Below are 22,924 nucleotides of genomic sequence, written 5' to 3'. Positions count from 1 at the left end.
AATGTTCCAATGGGTTTATTTATGTTTTACGAGCTCGGTAACGTCATCGCGATCTATTTGCCCGAGTTGCCGATTGACCCAGTCCGGGGATCCACAAACGAGTCTGAGTGGTGTATTAGGAAGCCAAGAGCCGGCGGCCAGTGACTCAAGTTGATACCGGTCGCCTCCAGGAAGCGATATCGTCGACGGGGGACTCGCTTGTCGCTGGCTAGGCGATTGTGCCACGGCGGCCATGCAACTTTCTCGCTGTCAGATTTATGCACGGACACGGAAAAAGCTTGAAACCGGCTAGGCGGGTGCTCCGGTGGCCGCAGTGCACGCAGGATCGCGCTGGCGCTAGGATCCCTACGCGTCCTTGACAGACCAGCCCTTGGTAACCGAACCAGACGAAGGGTGAGTACCCCACAGTGATCCCGGTAACTCGATTTCACCATCAGCCTGTTAAACTCATCGACCAGTCGACCCTGGGACACTTTTTACCCACCTTTAGTGCCTCGCAAATAGGCCAAACTTTGGCTACTTTACTCCACTCGCCATCAAAAATAAAAAAACCAGACTTTATTTTAATTATTTTCTGGATAGTCCAAGATGTTCAGATGGGCCTGAGCATTGCAATTCCATTAAACGATTGGTAAAAATAAAAAATAAAAATTGTTTGTATTTTGAAAAGTGAAAATATGGAGAGTGGTATATGGGGTTAAAGTTTTAGGACCTATTTTAGTTTGTTGTTTACGAAAATAGTAGCAATTTTAATTTAAGAGATTGATGAAGTCAATAGTAGAGTATCGTGCGTCATAAGTGACCAAGGGTTGGCTGTATATTTTCAAAATGAGGAATTTTTAAACGCATGGAGAGTAGAATATTGCACCAAGGTTTGTTATACAGGGTGTTCGGCCACCCCTGGTGAAAATTTTAATGGCGGATTCTAGAGGCCAAAATAAGACAAAAATCAAGAATACCAATTTGTTGATGGAGGCTTCGTTAAAAAGTTATTAACAATTAAATTCAAAAATTTCAAATCGTTCTGGAAAAATTATTGTTACCTAGAGGGGTTAATTACAATCATTTTTGGTGAGTACACATACCTCCGAAATCCTATCTACTTTCGAGAAAAAAAATCGAGTAGGTGCTGAAATTTTTCGGCGAAAAAAAATTTTTCAAATCGTTTTAAAAAAATTATTTTCGGTTGCGGGGATCAATTGCAATCATTTTTTATCATTACACATACCTCCGAAATTGTACGCACTTTCGAGGAAAAAATTCCTTACTGAAAATCCAATTAGGTGCCTAAATTTTTCAACGGAGAAAAAAAATTGCAAATCGTTGTGGAAAAATTATTTTCGGTTGCGGGGGTCAATTACAATCAGTTTTTGTCATTAGACATACCCACGAATTCCTGCCCACTTTCGAGAAAAAAAATAGAGAAGGTGTGAAATTATTCGAGAAAATTAAAAAATTGCAAATCGTTGTAGAAAAATTATTTTCGGTTGTAGGGTTTAATTACAGTCATTTTTGGTGAATAGACATACCCCCGAAATCTTGCGCAATTTTCGAGAAAAAAATTCAGTAAGAGCGGCACTTTAAACGTTAATAACTTTTTAACGAAGCTTCCACCAACAAATTAGTATTCTTGATTTTTGTCTTATTTTGGCCTCTACTATCGCTCATTAAAATTTTTGCTAGAGGTGGCCGAACACCCTGTATATGAAAACAGTAGTCATTTAAATTTAAGAAATTGAGAAAATCAATAGTAGAGTATCGTGGATCATAAGTGACCCAGTATCAATAAGTTTTTTCCCCCAGGAAATGCACAATTAAAAATTGTGTAACATCGTGGCAACGCGTAGAACAAATTTTGTCGAAAAGCATTGAAAAATAAAATATACAGAAAACCAGCCTAAATTTCTCACTCCATTTCATTGCAACTTTTATTTTCTAAAAATATAAATAGCAAATGTTTCGTATTCTAAATAATAAAAAATGCATAAGAAATCATTGTTGTTCCTGGACAAATACAAGTTTGAGTAGTCTCTCTGTATAAAATGAGAAAGTGTCGTTCGTTCGATGAATCTCCGTACGTTTTGTTTGATCAGACGTTCGTGCATAATCTCAATGTTGCTAGTATTATTTATTCAGCTGCCATTCGCACGTTTTTACGAAGTGAAAATGTTAGAAGCTGGGTATACAAATGTTTCCCTGGCTGCTAGTGCTACATAGGGTGTCCTAGACATCAATCTTCGAACTTTGAAATCTATCTTCAGGTAAATATTCATGTGTATTAGTTTTTATTTACGATCTGGAATTGTCGATTTATTCAAAGAATTACCATAATAACGAACATTTTCTCGTTAATCGTGGCGTGAAACGTCCTCGTGGAGAGAAACATCGACCGATAAATCTCGATTATATTTTTTCACCAGAGATAAAAAATGGCGGATACGCTTCGAGAGTTAACCTATCATTAACAGCAGTGTTTCCATTGCTAAAAAAAAACATCACATTAATGAAACAATTCTGTTAATAATTTCGTTCTATTTTCGTATATTTTCTGTTAATAACTTTCGTTTAAAATGAAATTTAAATAATGAGACCGACCAAGGAACTGTTTTAACAAGATGTAATCGGATCTTCGATCGAAGGGAGCTCAAAGTGTTTCATCCTGGTAAGAAGATTAAAAATCGTATCGAAAAGGTGAATTGAAATTGTTCATCGAGCAGAAACCGGTTCGTTAAAAGTTGTCTAAGACGCGGGTAATGAGATTCGATGAACGTAAGAGCGATTTTAAGCCTGAGGAAAATGTACGATCGTAGAAATCGCAGGAAACCGGTTGCAAAAAATTGACCACCGACGAACGTCAATGGAACGACCGTAAACGATACTGGATGACTCGTTGACTGATTAGCGGTTACGTTGAAAACGAATATCGTACGAAGGGAAAAAGCGACTGCGGTTGCTGCAACGTCTGCGACAACAGAGAAAGCAGTAATGGGGCGCTTTTATGCTGCTCATTGCATCAACGAACGTAATAACAAATCACTGTGTATTACGTCTTGGTATGTAATGCACGCGACGGCCATTACTCGTAGAAATGGCGGAGCTAAAATTATGAAATACTCCGATTCCAAAACGGCGGAGAAATCAGACTTTGGTAATAATCAACCACTCGACAATTACATTACAAAATAGCCAAAAATATCTATATAACATATATAACATATTCTAAGCTTAAACATTTTTTTATCTTAAATTATTTGAATTAATTTGCTTTACAAAATTTGAAATGTATAATATTTAAAATATTTTCGATTTGGATGTAATAAGGATTTGTGAAATTCCGCAGAAAGTAATGGTATAATTAAATGGTAATTTTTCCAATTACAGGTTAAACGAAACATCGAGGGAATTAAGAAATTTGTTAATTACAAAACGGTAGCATTTTGTAGTAATATTTTTCGATCGCTTCACGGCTGGTGGATATTTTCACTTTTGCTGGATCGAATTATTCATGCTGCTCGAAATCCGTCAAATTGTACGATTTTTTTAAAAATCGCGAGCTGACAAACAGTTCCATTGATCTTTGAATTATTCACGAGGAGAATTGTCTAAACAGAGCATAATAAGTTTCGAGGAATAGAAAATTATTCTAACGAAAACATTTCACGGTAATAAGCTTCTACGTATTGAGCAAAGTGTAATCTAACGATTAATGCTTACGAATATTGCGTAATCGGCTCGGTGATTAATGACTGCGATTACTGAGTAGTCGATAGTTATGATTAATGAATGTCACGGGGAAGCAGAACGAATATAATCGTCAGGATCTAGACAAAGCACGGGAACACTGAAGAGCCACGTCACGATACAAAAAATAATTAATTACTTTCCAGTCAAATAAAAATAAAATAAAATACTGTAATCTCTTTCAATGTTTAGAAAAGGTACAACCAAAACAAAGACTTAATTTTGAATACAGTGTTTGCAATTACAAAATTACGATGCATTTTTATTTTATTTTCAAATTGCAATTATTCATATTACCACGTTAATATTGATTCTGATCTTTGGTGAGCAATTTTGCGTATATAATGTATATTCTAATATCGAGAATGGTACGAAGCATACGTTGAACGTACGCGAAGGCGCCATAAGCGATATTCTAGCTGATACTTTCTCCGACCAGGTGCACGTGCATCGTAATGCATCGGTTGCAACGCGTGCACCCACGACAAAAGTCGCGATACCGACGCGGCTGTTAGTGAAAGCATCGAGCCGTGGATGCAACAGGATGACCATGACACGTTTCGCAACACGATGATATCTTTGGTAACTCGTTCGATGCAACTTCCAACGGCCGACGCGGTCTCTGCGTCCCGTTCATTTATTTTTCAGTGCGCGCCGCGCGCGTTGCATCGTTATTACGCGTTTTGATAACCCGTATTTTACCCACCGAGTTGCACGTTACCCCGGGGGGGAAGGGGAGCAGAAGTAAAAGTTCAATTCATGTTCAATGTCTTCTGTCATCCTGGTTGACATTTATTACCGACCTTCGACGATGGCTTCGGGAGAACGATAGAAATCCTCATTTTTCCAACGCGTTCAATGTCTGTGACCCGTATATGGGTCACATTGCCACGTTATTAGATACGCCGCTAAGAGACTGGACAGTGAACGCGTTGAAAATAGTTTTCAATTTTTTTTTTTCGAGTTTTGGGTCATGGATAGTTTATATTTGTCGGATTTGATTATTTTTCCAACGTGTTCACTGTCTATGACTCGTATATGGGTCATATCGCCACGCTTTTGCATACGTCGTTGGCAAACCGGACAGTGAACGTGTTGCAAATAGTTTTCAATATTTTTGGGGGGGTTTTGGGGCATGGATAACATTTAGGTTTGTCGGATTTAATTATTCTTCCAACGCTTTCACTGTCTATGACCCGTATATGGGCCATACCGTAACGCTATTGGATACGCCGCTGGGAGACCGGACAGTGAACGCGATGGAAATAGTTTTCAATTTCTTTTTTTCGAGTTTTGGGGCATGGATAGTTTATGTTTGTCGGATTTAATTATTTTTCCAACGCATACACTGTCTATGACTCGTATATGGGTCATATCGCTACGCTTTTGCATACGTCGTTGGCAGACCGGACAGTGAACGCGTTGAAAATAGTTTTCAATTTCTTTTTTTTGGATTTTGGGGCATGGATAATTTATGTTTGTCGGATTTAATTATTTTTCCAACGCATACACTGTCTATGACCCGTATATGGGCCATATATCCACGCTATTGCATACGCCGCTGGGAGACCGGACAGTGAACGTGTTGAAAGTAATTTTCAATTTCTTTTTTTTGGATTTTGGGGCATGGATAATTTATGTTTGTCGGATTTAATTATTTTTCCAACGCATTCGCTGTCTATGACCCGTATATGGGCCATATATCCACGCTATTGGATACGCCGCTGGGAAAGCGGACAGTGAACGTGTTAGAAATAGTTTTCAATTTTTTTTTTCGAGTTTTGGAGCATGGATAATTTATGTTTGTCGGATTTAATTATTCTTCCAACGCATTCACTGTCTGTGACCCGTATATGGATCATATCGCCACGCTATTGCATACGCCGCTGGGAGACCGGACAGTGAACGTATTAGAAATAATTTTTAATTTCTTTTTTTTGAGTTTTCGGGCATGTATAGTTTATATTTGTCGGATTTGATTATTTTTCCAACGATACAATTTATTCTGACGCTTCTCGGGACAAAATATAATAATTAACTTTGAATTAAAAATTATTTAAATGGATGGTGATGGGTTTCGGAGAATTTGATTTTCGTGGAATATAATTCTCGATTTTTCCTTCGTGAAGAGTAAGAATTATTCTCGTAAAGGGGCCAAGGGACAAGTGAACATTTGTGTTTGAAATAATCTGGTATTTAATAAATGGTCGTTTTCTCGTAAAATGAATAATTCAGAAATATTCCGCGGATGTAATCCATATTTGTCGAAACTCGAGAATGCAACGCCACGTCCGCGAAATCAAATCTTCCCCGCGATTCTGCCCTACCTTCCGACTGTATCTTATTGCATTCCGCGTTCTATGGATCCCCCGGCGAATATCGTAAAGAAATCTCAGAAAATCTCTTTAACATTCTGTCCGGCGGATTGAAACGTTTCAAGTTTCCAGAAGCAGAGCTCGGTGAAACTGCACAGGCGCGTACCGCGCTGCATTTTGCGCAGTTCTCGATAAAACATACCGCGGTCGCTTGCACTGAAAATCGTCCATCAATCACGGTTTAACTCTCCACAGGAATAACAAAACGCTACGAATAAAACAGGTTCACGATCAAACGAGAATTAAAACTTTCTAAATTTTTTAAAAACACCCCAGCATAAAAGAAACTAATTTTATTATTCATCGTATTATTCGACAATTTAAAAAAATTCAAAACCCAACTTTTCTGCACAGATAGACACAGAAATATCGTAATAAAATTCTAGAAAAAAGATTAACAGCTCCCATTTATCAAAACTAGCCTCCATTTCGTGATTCTCGTAACGTGTTTCTCTCCCTGTGGCTATAATCGTACTGTGCAGAGGTCGAGTGTTGCCGAGTACCCATAAACCCTTCGCCAGAGGCGCGCTGGGATTGGTCCACGCTTCGTCCAATCCCCTCCACGAGTCTCCTGCTTCAGACTCTCAGAGACCACGTCGATTCGACGCTTCCAAGCCAATATTAACGATGCAATTTCAATCGATGACAACTTACGATCTCTGCATAGTACTTCCGGACTCGGTGGATAAACGAGTCGTAAAATTTCATACGCGTCGTTCGTAAAAAAAAAAGGTTCGAACGCTAATTTACTCGACGCCCGCGTCACCTTGTAGCGTCTCGAGTGTCGGCCATTGCACGTCGTCGAAAACGATCCTCGACGCTCGTGTACGCAAGTAACTCGGTTCGACCTTGGTAACACCTCTCAATTGCCGGTTAATTCATGCATTTATGCAGCCGCTGGTGTTTATGTCCAGACCATAAAACTTTCTCCATCAACGCCAGAAGCGTCACGGTACCATCTATGCAGTCTCTTTTTAGCATGATGCCTTTGCGTTGGTTCGAACCTCCTGAATTACGATGGAAAATCGCTAATTAAACGCGGAGACGCGAATCGTTTTCTCTTAGAAGATGAAAACCCATTGAAATCGCGAAACCTTTCGAGTTTGGAGTCATCTTCGACGACGTCCTAACGAAACGATCAAAATTGTAAATTTGTAAATTTATCTCTTGTTACCGAGCAAGCAAATTGACACTAGATGACGTCTTCTTTTTATCGAAACCAGTTATGCTAATATATGTATCGGAAACCTTGTACCAGAGAAATATTAAAATTCAAATTTAAATAGAAGTAGAATAACGAGAAATCTGTGAAGTCGAGATCGAATGATAATTTAACGATGAAAATCACATTTTTGTTTACTTGTTATTATATCTAAGTACTTATATTTCAATTGAAATGTGGTTTAGAGACAAAATAGAGTAATAAAAAATCTATGAAGTTGAAATTCAATGATGCAATATTTTAACGATGAAAACCACTTTTTTGTTTACTTGTTATTATATCTAAGTAGTTATATTTCAATTGAAATGTGGTTTAGAGACAAAATAGAGTAATAAAAAATTTATGAAGTTGAAATTCAATGATGCAATATTTTAACCCAGAAAACCACATATATATATATTTATATACATACATATATCTAAGTATATATATTTGAAATGTGGTTTTCTTCGTTAAAATATTGCATCATTAAATTTCAATTTCATAGATTTTTTATTATGAATTTCAACCTCACGAATCTTTTATTATTTTATTCCAACTCGAATTTGAATTTTAATATTACGTTCGATATAAAGTTTCCTGATTTTATTTTTGTATACAGTTTAGCTACACAACGAAGAGAGTAAAAATCATGTTTTTTCCCATCAAATTCTTTTAAATCGTAAGATTTACATTTTTGATGAAATGATTGAAAATCGATTACTCGAGTGCAATAAACTGTATTTTCCATTGGCGTGTCTCTGGAGATAATTTTTACTGGAACAGATTACTTCGTTCCTTTCCGAATTCTAGACATTCAATGCGTCGACCTCATGGTATCCGGTAATAATTATCGTCTCTTCCGGCACAGTTTCCGTTCCGTGCGACGAGCACGGTCCTCGCTTAAACACTATCTTCTCGATAATTATTTATAATTTCTAAAATAGCCCGGTAATCATTCGTAATTCTTACTTTCTTCCTTCGATTTAATCATACGTTCGCTTATATTCGAGGACCGTGGAGTCGGATATCAAACGTACACGGTGGCCTAATCGAGAGTTCTTAGCGTACCTAAAGTGTTCTAGCAATTTTTATATTAATTATTCGCGTAATTATAGAAATTTTCTTTATCTGAATTTTTAAGTCAAGCAACAAATTTATTTTATAATTATCTGGCTGAATGATCCTTTAATTCATTTTATAATTAAGATACTGGCTGTGAGTAATAAAAAAGAATCGTTTGTTAGGATAATATTCATACTCAATACTCGATTTTTATATTAATTATAAAAATTCTCGTTCATTCAAATTTTTATGTCAAGCAACAAATTTATTTTATAATCATCTGACTGAATGATCCTTTAATTCATTTTATAATTAAGATACTGGCTGTGAGTAATAAAAAAGAATCGTTTGTTAGGATAATATTCATACTCAATACTCGATTTTTATATTAATTATAAAAACTTTTTTTTATTCAAATTTTTATGTCAAGCAACAAATTTATTTTATATTCATCTGACTGAATGATCCTTTAATTCATTTTGTGACTAAGGTACTGGCTGTGAATATTAAAAAAGAATTGTTTGTTAAGAGAATATTCATAGTCAATACTCGATTTTTCTATTAATTATTCGCGTAATTATAAAAATTCTTTTTTATTTCAATTTTTAAGTCAAGCAACATTATTTTATATTCATCTGACTGAATGATCCTTTAATTTATTTTATAACTAAGATAGTGGCCATGAATATTAAAAAAGAACCATTTGTTAAGAGAATATTCATACTCAATACTCGATTTTTCTATTAATTATTCGGGTAATTATAAAAATTCTTTTTTATTTCAATTTGTAAGTCAAGCAACATTATTTTATATTCATCTGACTGAATGATCCTTTAATTTATTTTATAACTAAGATAGTGGCCATGAATATTAAAAAAGAACCATTTGTTAAGAGAATATTCATACTCAATACTCGATTTTTCTATTAATTATTCGGGTAATTATAAAAATTCTTTTTTATTTAAATTTTTAAGTCAAGCAACTTTATTTTATATTCATCTGACTGAATGATCCTTTAATTTATTTTATAACTAAGATACTGGCCAGAAATATTAAAAGAGTTTGTTGAGACAATGTTTATATGCACCCAATCGTTGACTTTCGACATCTTTGGCGCTAATCGTTTAATATTGGAAAAGCAAACGTGGGAAGAAAAAATTCGTCAGTGTCTTCGGATGAACCTGGGTGCCTTGAACTTTAGAGTCGCTTTCGTACGAACGCGTACGCCCCTCGTTTGAATAATTATTCCAGCCGTGTTGGAAATGAGCGCTGTTGGAATCTCTCGACGAAGTAACAGGATGTTTATCTGTGTTTTTAAATAGACGGTCTTTTTTTCTCCAATGACTTGCACGTCGGCGTCTGTCCGCTGTGTTCTCGGTGACGAACACCATTTTCATCTCCGGGTCTCGCGATATGTTTCGCTGGACAAAATGGCGCCCGCTCGCGATCATCCATTTCGTCCCAAAACAGCAGCGATTCTCTTCGTTACCGGGCAAAATAAAATTAGGTAACAAGAGTCTTTGTGGCCCAAATTTTTATGAGCGAAAAACATATTGGGGTCGTCTAAATTATTAAACGAAAGTGGCACAAATTGAGAAGTTTCCGGAACATTGGAGGAGATTTTTATCGAAGATGATCGAGACTTTAATGTGTACGCAATTAAGTTTCTCTCGTAATATTCTACGGTCAAATAATCTGGATAACAAAATGGAACGTTCTTTCCTAAAGTCTATCGTATCCAATTTCTGGTTTAAATTATTATTAATGAAGTGCAATTCATCTCAAAGTATTCCAAATACAAATGGTCAAAAATTGATGCCTTCGAATATTTAGCCACTATTATTTTCATTAAAATTTATAAACAATCCTGTTACCATGTTTTATAATTTTTCAAGCATCACAAACAAACTATTACAACGACTCCACGAATGGTAAAAAATTGATACCTCAAAATACCTAGCCACACTATTATTTTCATTAAAATTTATAAACAATCCTGTTACCAAGTTTTATAATTTTTCAAGCATCACAAACAAACTATTCCAAATACGAATGGTAAAAAATTCCTATCAAAAATACCTCCATATACCTAGTCACTATTATTTTCATTAAAATTTATAAACAATGTTAATTCCTGTTTCACCAAAAAGTTGAGAAATCTAGGCTGAAGAGTTGCACAGTAGGTCCCCAATATGATCGTATTTTGCGATACTAAAATTGTTGTTTGGCGATGTCTAATGGTGGCAGATAATGGAGGATCGAAAAAATGATATCGCGTGTCGGAATAACATTGGGGAAAGTAAAAGTGAGACGAACGCGACCCTGTGATCGCGCGACCAGTAGTCTAGAATCGAGGCGATCGTTTCCCCTGACGGTTTCTCGAAGGTGAGGCCGCAGGTAAGAGGGAAACCGCGGTGCATTTCGATGCAACCTGGCTGGGGCCCCGTAGTTGCAGCCAGTTGCATCACCGACCGGCGTCGCTGCTCGAACGATCCAGCGATCACGGGAAACTCGCGACTACCGACGAGCGTTTCTCCTCTCGTTTCGCGGCGTTTCCTACGCGAAACGCGGAATAATTATCAAACTTTCCCACTCACCGCCGCGTTTCAACGTTAAAACAAACATTTCGAGCTACGTTTCGTACCAAAGTTTGCGATTTCTGTGATCCCTCGAATTTTTTCCAATTATAATTCTGGACAATCGCGCTAATGTCGATCGACGAGAAGTGTGTGATAATAAGAATCGTACGAGGAATAAATAGAGTTCTCCACGAGTCAGTTAATTCCTAAATAATTGTGTTTTCCTATCGGGACTTCGTTTCCGGTTGCATTTGACATTGAGAGTCTGGTTTCCCAAGGTGATGGGAGGATATAAGAACTTCCGGAAAGAGTAGTCGAAAGCCTTGAAAGGTGTTTCTGACAATGTTTTCCCCCCGATTGGCTAAGAAGTCTCTGGCAGGGGGATTTTAGATTGAAAGAATGTCTGTAGTGGGCCTTCAGAGGCAATAAAACCACCATTTTTAGTGTGACCAAAGTTCCAAAATTGAAGAGCAATTGATTAAAGAGTAGTCGAAAGCCTTGAAAGGTGTTTCTGACAATGTTTTTCCCCCGATTGGTTGAGAAGTCTCTGGCAGGGGTCCTCCTGGTCCTCCAGAGGCAATAAAACCACCATTTTTAGTGTTACAAAGTTCCAAAATTGAAGAGCAATTGATTAAATACTGTAATTTCTTTTCGAATCCTCCGTTTGGTAATTTAAAAAAATAATTTTTTGCAAATTAATTGTAAATTCTAAACCTGAATTTTGTATGAAATTTTAATAATCTAGTAAATTCTCATTTTTCACAGAGGTTTCATTAAAACTTAAAATTGCAGAGACGTTCCCAAAAATGCAAAGATAAAAACACCCCCCTAGTGAAATATTCCTAAAAAGCTGCGTCAAGATAGCTTCCAACGGCGAATTAAGGCCCATTTGCACCACCGACTGCATTCAGTTCTCATGCAATAATTTTTAATGGCTAGTCGGTGGTGCAAATGGACCTTCAACGCATTGACTGCCACCTGAACACGAAACTAGAAAAACTAAATTCTCAAAATTAGATCTCTTCACTTTGCACTCTAATATACACCACAACTCGATTTATTTCATATACAGTTAACAGAAATTAACAAAAAAATTAACAAACTTTAAATTGCAAACGTTTACAAATATCTCTGGTGGAAAAAGGACAATTTTAATATTCCTTAAAACAGCAAAATTGTATTCGAGTTGCTTCTATTAAAATGGATTCTTAGAGTGTGAAGATTTACAGAAAATAAATGTAGGACTCTCGAATGTCAACAAAAAGTCGTGGCAGTCAAAGCGTTGACCCCAGGGGCGGAGGAGGCCTAGGAAAAAAAAAGTCCCTAAAAATGAATTCTCTAGATAGACGACGAAACGAGGGATAACAAAGGCGAATCGGCGCGAATAGTCGGAAAGACGCGAGGTCGCGTCCGTTCTAGGAGGTTATCGCTTCGTAGGAGATATCGCGTCGTCGAATGACGAGTCGTAACTCGAACAGAGTCGATCGCGAATGACGCAAGGGTGCACGATGCCGCAGGAGAACGAGACAGCCTCGCTGGTGAACGGCGAGATCGATGGTCGTGCCTCGAACGAGGATCGACCGAGGGAGATCTTCGGGGAGGATCCGTCCAAGGACAAGGTCGATGGTGAACGGCGGGAGGATTTGAACGGGATGCCGGAACTCAAGGACGACGAGGTCCAGACGGACGACGAGGACGAGGTCTCGTTGAACGTGGGCGAACCGTCGCCGGAAGTGATGGAGTACGCCAGGAGGGAGCTGGGGGAGACCGAGGAGGTCAAATGTCAGACCATACAGGAACTGAGGGACATGATTTACGGTAATTGGTGCTTTCTTGGGGGCTCACGGCCCTCCACGATCGCTCTCACGTGATACACTGACACAGTTACTAGCTTGGCGGGAAATTCAAACGTCGATTCTCGGGGAAATCCTTTTTTTAGCGATCTGAAGACGATTCTGTGTCGCTTTGAGACTGTTTCTTACACTTTGGGATTTTTCGAGAGTCTGGGGATGATATTTGATACATTTTGAAAGCGTTTTACCAAGCTTGAATTATTCGAGTCTCGAGGCGAATACTTGAGATATTTTGAGAGTCGAGAGAATCGAATATTATAATATTTGAAAAGTTCTCGAGGCTTCGATCGCCTCGACTGCACTTAAATTTTAAAAAAACCAAATGTTTGTCCAACAGAGAGGGGAGAGTGCCTGCCACACAGGACGGACGACGCCTTTTTGGTCAGGTTCCTCAGAGTGAGGAACTTCAATGTCAATCGCGCGCATCGATTGGTAAGTTAATTGTCCCCGGGATCTCGATAATTTATTCATCGATTCGCCAATTACGAACGCACGAATTTTGTTAATGGCGACTCGTCACGGAGAACCTTTTCTTTTTAGAATCACATGTTTGAGCATCGAAAATGTGTGTTAAAGGCGGGTCTAAAAATAAGCGAACAGTCGGATAATTTACAACCTGGCGGCCGCCGTGACGTAATTCGTTTAACGGGTTTGTTTGCAACACTTGCACAACCACAGCGAGGCGATCTAACCGGTAGCCAGGCATCCAGCGTGATAGAAAACGTAGCCTTTAGAGGATTGACATTATTTCTGTCGGCCCTTTTTATGCAACTCGTGTAATTCTCGCGGGGACGTAAAATTTTTTGCTTCGAATACACCGTGGTTATAATATCAATTTGTCTTTCCCATTGAATGTCGAACAACTGGTACCAGATTAGATTATCACTGATCGTATCTACACTTGTTAATGCAGAATCGAGAATACCGTTTCTTCCAAACGACTTTCAAACGCAATTAGCAGGCAGTTGCCTGGAAATATCAAAGGTTATGTTAAAGGCGCGAAATAAATTAACAACAAGTGGAAGATAATTCAAACGTAACGAGGAAGCTATATTTTTCAGATCACTTAGAGATCAATCTCTTCGTCCATTAAATCCTGACCCAATTGCTCTTCAAACATCTATCGACAAAGCTCGAGTCCTTTTTGTTTAAACAGGGACTCTAAATCAATGTCAATTTTTCTTTCACGTTTAATACCAAGATGTCAGTATAAAAAAAAAAGTTTGCTTTCTTTTAAACGACTACTTTATCGTCAGAGTTTCTTTTTCAAATTAAGTTGCACTTCCAGCCACACATCCCGGACAAAGTACCCGGATAATTGGTGGAGTTCGGAGACAATTGTCCGGGTAAGCTCGTCTTACAACCGTAGTCCTGTCATTGTCCACGATCGAGCAATTACAAACCAATTAACAAACAAAAGGAGTCCACCCTAAAGAGTCTGAATCGAGTAATTCAAGCGCCAGAATGGAACGATTAGTCCCGGACACCCGAGGCTCGATCGAACACCGTTTAGGAATCAGCGTTCGTGCCTTACAACGCCCTCGTTAACGGTTTAACGCTGTCAATTATTCGGCTGATCGATCCGTAGATCACTTTCTACGTTCTATTACGTTCCGTGAAAATGTGGAGGATAAATCCACGGGGCTAGAGGTCCATTTGTATGCACCGACACGACGCAAACTGACGTGCGAAAGGAACGAGAAATGTAGTGTCAGATTCTTGAGAAAAAAGCCCTGGAGGCAAATAATCGACCATTTTTAATCTTCAACTACTATGTCAGGCAATGACAGACATCAGTATAGTCGATAGGTCTTAAATATTTGGCTATAGATATAGCTAAAGTTGAGGATCTCAAGCTTCTTTAAAATTGTAAGTCACTTGAATGGACTTTGAGCATGGAAGACCTAACTCTCATGAATCAATCTATATAAATCACTTTTTTCAACTATTATACTATGCCAGGCAATGACAGACATCAGTATAGTCGATAGGTCTTAAATATTTGGCTATAGATATAGCTAAAGTTGAGGATCTCAAGCTTCTTTAAAATTGTAAGTCACTTGAATGGACTTTGAGCATGGAAGACCTAACTCTCATGAATCAATCTATATAAATCACTTTTTTCAACTATTATACTATGCCAGGCAATGACAGACATCAGTATAGTCGATAGGACTTAAATATTTGGCTATAGATGTAGCTAAAGTTGAGGATCTCAAGCTTCTTTCTAATTGTAAGTCACTTAAATGGACTTTGAGCATGGAAGGCCTAACTCTCATGAATCAATCTATATAAATCACTTTTTTCAACTATTATACTATGCCAGGCAATGACAGACATCAGTATAGTCGATAGGACTTAAATATTTGGCTATAGATGTAGCTAAAGTTGAGGATCTCAAGCTTCTTTCTAATTGTAAGTCACTTAAATGGACTTTGAGCATGGAAGGCCTAACTCTCATGAATCAATCTATATAAATCACTTTTTTCAACTATTATACTATGCCAGGCAATGACAGACATCAGTATAGTCGATAGGACTTAAATATTTGGCTATAGATGTAGCTAAAGTTGAGGATCTCAAGCTTCTTTCTAATTGTAAGTCACTTAAATGGACTTTGAGCATGGAAGACCTAACTCTCATGAATCAATCTATATAAATCACTTTTTTCAACTATTATACTATGCCAGGCAATGACAGACATCACTATAGTCGATAGGACTTAAACATCTGCCTATAGATATAGCTAAAGTTGAGGATCTCAAGCTTCTTTCTGATTGTAAGTCACTTGAATTGACTTTGAGCATGGAGGACCTAACTTTCATGAATCAATCTATATAAATCACTTTTTTCTATTATTATACTATGCCAGGCAATGACAGACATCACTATGGTTGATAGGACTTAAATATCTGCCTATAGATGTAGCTAAAGTTGTCGAGGATCTCAAGCTTCTTTCTAATTGTAAGTCACTTGAATGGACTGAATGGACTTTTTTCAACTACTATGCCAGGCAACGACAGACATCACTATACTCGATAGGACTTAAACATCTGTCTATAGATGTAGCTAAAGTTGTCAAGAATCTCAAGCTTCTTCCCTAATTGTAAGTCACTCGAATGGACTTTGAGCATGGAAGACCTAACTTTCATGAATCAATCTATATAAATCACTTTTTTCTATTATTATACTATGCCAGGCAATGACAGACATCGCTATAGTCGATAGGACTTAAACATCTGCCTATAGATATAGCTAAAGTTGAGGATCTCAAGCTTCTTTCTAATTGTTAGTCACTTGAATGAACTAAATGGACTTTTTTCAACTACTATGCCAGGCAATGACAGACATCACTATAGTCGATAGGACTTAAATATCTGTCTATAGATGTAGCTAAAGTTGTCGAGGATCTCAACCTTCTTTCCAATTGCAAGTCCCTTGAATGGACTTTGAGCATGGAAGACCTAACTTTCATGAATCAATCTATATAAATCACTTTTTTCTATTATTATACTATGCCAGGCAATGACAGACATCGCTATAGTCGATAGGACTTAAACATCTGCCTATAGATATAGCTAAAGTTGAGGATCTCAAGCTTCTTTCTAATTGTTAGTCACTTGAATGAACTAAATGGACTTTTTTCAACTACTATGCCAGGCAATGACAGACATCACTATAGTCGATAGGACTTAAATATCTGCCTATAGATGTAGCTAAAGTTGTCGAGGATCTCAAGCTTCTTTCCAATTGCAAGTCCCTTGAATGGACTTTGAGCATGGAAGACCTAACTTTCATGAATCAATCTATATAAATCACTTTTTTCTATTATTATACTATGCCAGGCAATGACAGACATCGCTATAGTCGATAGGACTTAAACATCTGCCTATAGATGTAGCTAAAGTTGTCAAGAATCTCAAGCTTCTTCCCTAATTGTAAGTCACTCGAATGGACTTTGAACATGGAGGACCTAACTTTCACGAATCAATCTATATAAATCAGTCAAAGAATCACCAAATCAGTCGATAGAATAGGTCTTCGACATAGATCACTCAGAAACATAGTTACACATCCATCGACAAGGATTAATGTCCTGTCTTTTTCTGGAAAGTTTCTCAGCTATTTGCCCAATCGATTTCATTAGGCTCCAAACATCTCTCAACGTGAAACCTCCGCAAATGGAGACCACAAGAAATCATGCGTGCCCAGATACGGCTGATTAGTCGGTTATGTTCACGTTTTGTTGCAATTTGATCCACGGAACGTCGCCGTATAGTATTCCCTCGCCCTTCAAGGTATTATTACGTTCGAGTAAAAAACTCGCGGTGTATCGCGAAGGGCAGGGGAGCACTAATCGACGTCATGAATCGAGTTACACCGACAACGTAAACACGGTCGTTCGCTCGATCTATAGTGGCATTTGGGGTAAATAAACATTCACGGGACTAGATGGCGCTCCTGTCGACAGATGGCGCTGTCTCAGCCATTGGCGTTTGAAAATCTTACAAAACTCAATATTTAGCAAAAATTCATCCCAAATAAATAACAAATCGTGTATTAGATCAGAGGAACTCTTCAATTTCTTCAAATGCAATTGCAAATAGAGCCTCGAAAATGAAATATACAACTTCCATATTTTTCCCGAGTTCTCCGACAAAAAAATGATCGCAAATTTTTTCCTCGTCTGAAGGACCCTTTGACGCAATCGATAGTTTCGAGGTTTCATTCGGGAGGATCCATTTAAACGGATCGTCCCGTACAAGCGAGCCTTTATCCCAGGTTTCCTTTGAAACTTTTCCGTGGCAAAGGGTTCTCGTTACCCCGGGAATCGGAACACGGAACGAATTTACGCCGTTCGTGACGCGGTCGTCGCAATTTCGCGTGTCGTCGCCTACGCCTGGATCGTTAACAGACTCGATCGTGCCCCGTGTCGCGATATTTAACCGAACTTTTTACCCCCCAAACGCGTTCCCGTCGCCTCGTCGAAGCTACCCCGCGATATGCTTGAATAATTGCCGCCCGCGATCTCGTCAGCAGCTCCGCGAGCCGTTCCTTTGTCCCGCTGTTTCTCCCTTCGCAACGACATTAATTATTCGTTGGTCACGGTTGTCCGTTCGGTGACTGGGAAATCTTGATTCGCTTCGTGGACAGGTTTCATCGCGCGACGTCTTCTTGTCCCGGGGGGGGGGGGCTTTATCTTCTGGGTTTTGTTCGCATTCTTCGCCAAGTGGCGCGAAAGTAGTTCCGCGTGCCCGTGCAGGATGATAAATGGCGTCCAGACTTGAGATAAGATGGCGAATGGTCCCGCTCTCGGGTAACTAATTTACTTCCAGCGATGGACTAGAATATTTCGAGTCTCCCTTTTGCACGTTGGAGTGTCTATTTCTTTGTCTCGCGTGGAAATACTTGGTCTTTTTAAAATACTGTTAAATACACTATTAAGATGTTGGAATTGTAATCTTGGAACTTCAAATCTGAATCGGTACGAATCGATAATAGAATATTATTCAAGGTCGATCGAGGTCAAATATTAATTTTGGGTAGATTTTGAAACAAGAAATGGACCTCCGTATATCTCGTATCACGAAATGTAAATGAGTGCTTTGTATAGTTAGGCAACTTAGAAAAGGTCCTCGTAGTGGGAAAACTTCAGTAATTTATAGTCTGACTCGTTTTAAACAGTGTCCATCCCCCACTCGTCCGGCCACGCACAGGCCACGCCCACAAAGTGACATTTTTCACTTCGTCAAGCTATACATATTCGTTCCATTCGCATTCGCGCCACTCGATATCAATTGCAATCGACATCGGTAAGCAGAAAACGAGCAAAGATCTCGTTTCCCCGATCCTAACCTGAAATCGCGCGACAGGAAACGGCAGTACCGTACAGTAGACTGTTAATCGTTCAAAGTTGCCTCCGCAGCCAAACGACCGAACTTCAGCCCCTTCCTCTCAAGGGATCTTTCGATAGATAGTGAATTACTACAACTTCAAAGAGGAACACCCAGAGATCCATCAGAATGTGAACCCAATGGACATGAGGTATATCGGGGACGACGACGTGATGACGGTGCCGGCGTACAGGACCCAGTGCGGCAGAAGAATGATGATCTATCGATTGGGGAACTGGGATCCGAGGAAGTATTCCGTGGAGGAGATCTTCAAGGCCACGGTTATCATTCTGGAGCTGGGCGTATTGGAGCCCACCGCTCAGATTCTCGGCGGCGTCGCCATTTTCGATCTGGAGGGCATCACGATGGCGCATGCGTGGACCATCACTCATCAGGTACTATTTTCTACCCTTTCCTCCAAGCATTTTGCAACAAATTCTATCGACTTCTGATCATCAACAGTTGCATTTTATTTTTCTGACAATTTTCATCCCTTTCAGTTGGTCATTTTGGAGATTTCTTCTGTGATTTGCTTATCGTACGCCATTTGCAATTTCATTTTTCTGACAATTTTCATCCCTTACAGTTGGTTATTTTGCAAATAACATGAGAGACTTAGATTTTCCTTTAACAGTAGGAACTTGGTTTTTTTTTGGGGGGGGGGATGTTACCAAAATTCTCTGTCTGGATTTCTAAATTTTTCGACTCCACGCGTTAATTCTAAAACAGTTTATTCAAATTTGAGCTCTTGGTACTTCCTGTGAGGCTCATTTTAGTGCAATTATTCACCAGAATATAATCGAAGCTCCCCCAGACAGGAGGATCGTTCGCGAATTTGGTTAATAACGATTTAAATTGAACGCCAACCGGCGCACTAATTTATCCGCGGATACCGTCATCGATTTGCTTTCAGCGTTCTTGAAAGTTGAACCATTTATAATGTCCTTGAAACTAATAGTCCCTCCTTTTATCTGGCCACCTCCTGTTACATTTATTCATCCCGCGCGAACCTGGGCGGAGTGGCCGTACGGGACCCCCCTCCTCAGGCACTAATGGTGTCCTTGAAACTTCAACAATCCGTAAAGTTCTCGACACCGATATTCTTCCGTGCGTCTCCCGAGTTCCTCCGTCCCTCTCTTCGACGCATCGTCGGCCCCGGCGATGGAACAAAACGAGCTTGCGAACGTTTATCGACGCCCCAGATGGGAAACTTTCGGGCGCAACCTGCTCGTCCCGTCCATCGTTGGCGCCGATCGAGATTCTGATCTATATTTTCCTTTGGATCTCAAGTTTAACGACGCGTGTATCGTGGAATTTAATAAGAACAGTAGTAAAGCGTGGCGGCCATGACAGGACATTCAGAAGAATTTCAAATCGTTCTATAAAAATTATTTTTAGCTGCGAGGGGTGATTGCAATCATTTTTTATGAATACATGTACCCCCGAATTCCTACTCGTTTTCGAGAAAAAAATTCATTGCCGAAGATATAATTGGACGAAAAAAAAAAAATTTCATATCGTTCTGGAAAAATTATTTTCGGTCGCGGGGTTCAATTACAGTAACTTTTGGTGAATAGACATACCCCTGAAATCCTACCCAGTTTCGAGAAAAAAATTCGAGAAGGTGTGAAATTTTTCGACAAAATTAAAAAATTTCAAATCATTCTAAAAAAATTATTTTTAATTGCAGGGGTGAATTATAATCATTTTTGGTGAATAGACATACCCCCAAAATCCTACGCACTTTCGAGAAAAAAATTCATTACCAAAAATGTAATGTCTGACCATAAATGATTCCCCTGAAATGCTTATCTTTAAAATGCCATAACTTTTGAACGGATTGAAGGATTTTAATGTTTCAAAAGGCAATCAACGCGTATTTTAGTGACGAATATGTAGAAATTCTAACAATATTGAAAAACTTATTCCTCGAACCCGTGAAGTGAGAAAAACCCCATGAAAATGGTTCAATTTTCAAACAGCCATAACTCCTACAATAGTGAATATATTTCAGTGAAACTTTTTTCTGAAGTAGGGCTCATGGATACCTACAAAAGAATATTAGATAACTTTTCTGTACTGCGCCAACCAAATTTATTAAAAATGAAAAACGAATTTTTAAGAAAAATCGACGGGGGGTAGAGGTGCCTAAATTTTTCGGCGAAAAAAAAATTTCAAATCGTTCTAAAAAAATTATTTTCAGCTAAAGGGGTCAATTACAATAATTTTTGATGAATAGACAAACCCCCCAATTCCCATGCATTTACGAGAAAAAAATTCGAGTAGGTGCTGAAATTTTCGGCGAAATTAAAAAATTTCGAATCGTTCTAAAAAAATTATTTTCACCTAAAGGGGTCAATTATAATAATTTTTGATGAATAGACAAACCCCCCAATTCCCACGCATTTACGAGAAAAAAATTCGACTAGGTGCTGAAATTTTCGGCGAAATTAAAAAATTTCGAATCGTTCTAAAAAAATTATTGTTACCTAGAGGGGTTAATTACAATCATTTTTGGTGAATAGACATACCCCCGAAATCCCACGTATTTTCGAGAGAAAAATTGTAGTAGGTGCTAAAATTTTCGGTGAAATTAAAAAGTTTCAAATCATTCTAAAAAAATTATTGTTACATAGAGGGGTTAATTACAATCATTTTTGGTGAGTAGATATACCTACAAAATCCTACGCCCTTTCGAGAAAAAAATTCATTACCGAAAATCCAATGTCTGATCAATGTCTGAATGATTCCCCTGAAATTTCATGCATACGTTTAAAACATTCTAATTTCCGAACGGATTGGACGATTTTAACGTTTCAAAATGCAAACGACGCATATTTTGTTGAAGAATATGTAGAAACTCTAAGAATATTCTAGAAGAAACTAATAAACGACAAGAAACTAAGGTTTTCCATGGTTTTTGCAGGTGGCCAGTATGGTGATAGCGCTGATGGTGTCGGCGTTCCCCATGAAGACGCACGCGATTCACATTCTGCACCAGTCGTGGGTGTTCGACGTGATGTTCGCGGTGTTCAAGCCGTTCCTGGACGTGAGGATGCAGAACAAGATTTTCTTCCACGGCAGTAATATGGACAGCCTCCACCAGCACATCTCGCCGACCCACTTGCCGAAGAAGTATGGCGGGACTCGGGAGGAATTGCCTTACTACAAGTGGATCGACAACCTCAGCAAAGCCCCTAAAATCGTCAAAGAGATGAAGGAACTCGGTTACATAGTCCCCCCGGAGATCCTCAAGAAAATGGGTCAACCTCCCAAGGACTGAGGAAGAACCCGAGCGATCTATTACTTGCACTTTTAATTAACGCTTACACTCGCTTCCCGGTAACACGCGCGACCCCTAAACGGTCGCAAACCACCCCCCACCCCCCACCCCCCCCTCGCTGGATAACACGGATCATTATCCGTTTGGTTTAAATTCTTAATATCCCTAACTCGGAGCTCGTTCTCCCTTTTCCCGATTTAGTTGCTAGACGTTGGTTTTTGAAACAGTATGGTTTACTTTTATTCTCACGTTCATTTTGTTACGCGCGATTCTCCTCTTTTTACTCTCGATTGCGAAACCGGAGTATCGATTAAACGCTGTAAGGTAGTGATTTTCTTGTCTTTCGCATTATCTACGAAGTTTCGCGGTGTAGAACCGTCACTGGGTCGACGATCAATTTAAAATTCACACTCGAGGGCCGCGCCGCGGTCGACGAAGAAGACAAATTTCCTGCTGAAAGTCCTTTCAGCGATCCCCCCCCCCTGGAGCCTAGGCGAACGGTTCATCCATAATTATGAGTCCTACTGACGAATCGATCGATCGAATCCAAAGCGTAAATACGCCTCTATTGCTTCTGATTTCAATATTTTAAATCGACGGTGAATAGTCTCCCGTCGAACGCCGTAATTGACGATTATAATCGCAAAATAACTTCCGCGGCTCTTGAATTATTTAGGCTTTAAATATCCCGCGCGGAATCCTCCGCTCGTGTTCTACGATTTGATCGTATCGTCTCGGAAAATTCGCCTTTCCCACGAAAATAGAACTCGCGAATCGAATCCGGGAAACATTTAAAGCTCCCATCCACCGTGGCGTTCTCTTTTGTAAATATATGATCCGTCGATCTTAATTTACTCCCGAGTCTCTACGAGCTGCGAAACTTGTGCAACTTGTTTCGCGTCGAGAAAAGAAATTTTTGTACCTGTCTCACAC

General features: G+C 39.0%; 1 protein-coding gene across 9 annotated transcripts; it reads left to right on the top strand.

Annotated features, from left to right (window-relative positions):
- The first annotated feature begins 241 nt into the window (after window positions 1-241).
- LOC122405000 (alpha-tocopherol transfer protein-like) lies at window positions 242-22,498 on the top strand. Of its 9 annotated transcripts, none has more exons than XM_043409453.1 (5): window positions 242-393; window positions 12,479-12,779; window positions 13,152-13,246; window positions 18,789-19,103; window positions 21,635-22,498. In XM_043409453.1, exons 2-5 carry the CDS (start codon window positions 12,614-12,616, stop codon window positions 21,989-21,991), a joined length of 933 nt encoding a protein of 310 aa, XP_043265388.1. In that variant the 5' UTR covers window positions 242-393; window positions 12,479-12,613; the 3' UTR covers window positions 21,992-22,498. The 9 variants fall into 9 exon arrangements, with proteins under 9 accessions (XP_043265388.1, XP_043265392.1, XP_043265390.1 ...); XM_043409457.1 differs by lacking the exon at window positions 242-393 and adding an exon at window positions 10,631-10,779; XM_043409455.1 differs by lacking the exon at window positions 242-393 and adding an exon at window positions 10,828-11,155.
- Window positions 22,499-22,924: the final 426 nt, after the last annotated feature.

This window comes from Colletes gigas, unplaced genomic scaffold, assembly GCF_013123115.1.
Source record: "Colletes gigas isolate AHSC1104 unplaced genomic scaffold, ASM1312311v1 Colletes_gigas_Sc00003, whole genome shotgun sequence".
Taxonomy (NCBI): Eukaryota; Metazoa; Arthropoda; class Insecta; order Hymenoptera; family Colletidae; genus Colletes; species Colletes gigas.
The sequence above is the reverse complement of the archived record's forward strand: the minus strand, read 5'-3'. Positions and strand labels throughout refer to the sequence as shown.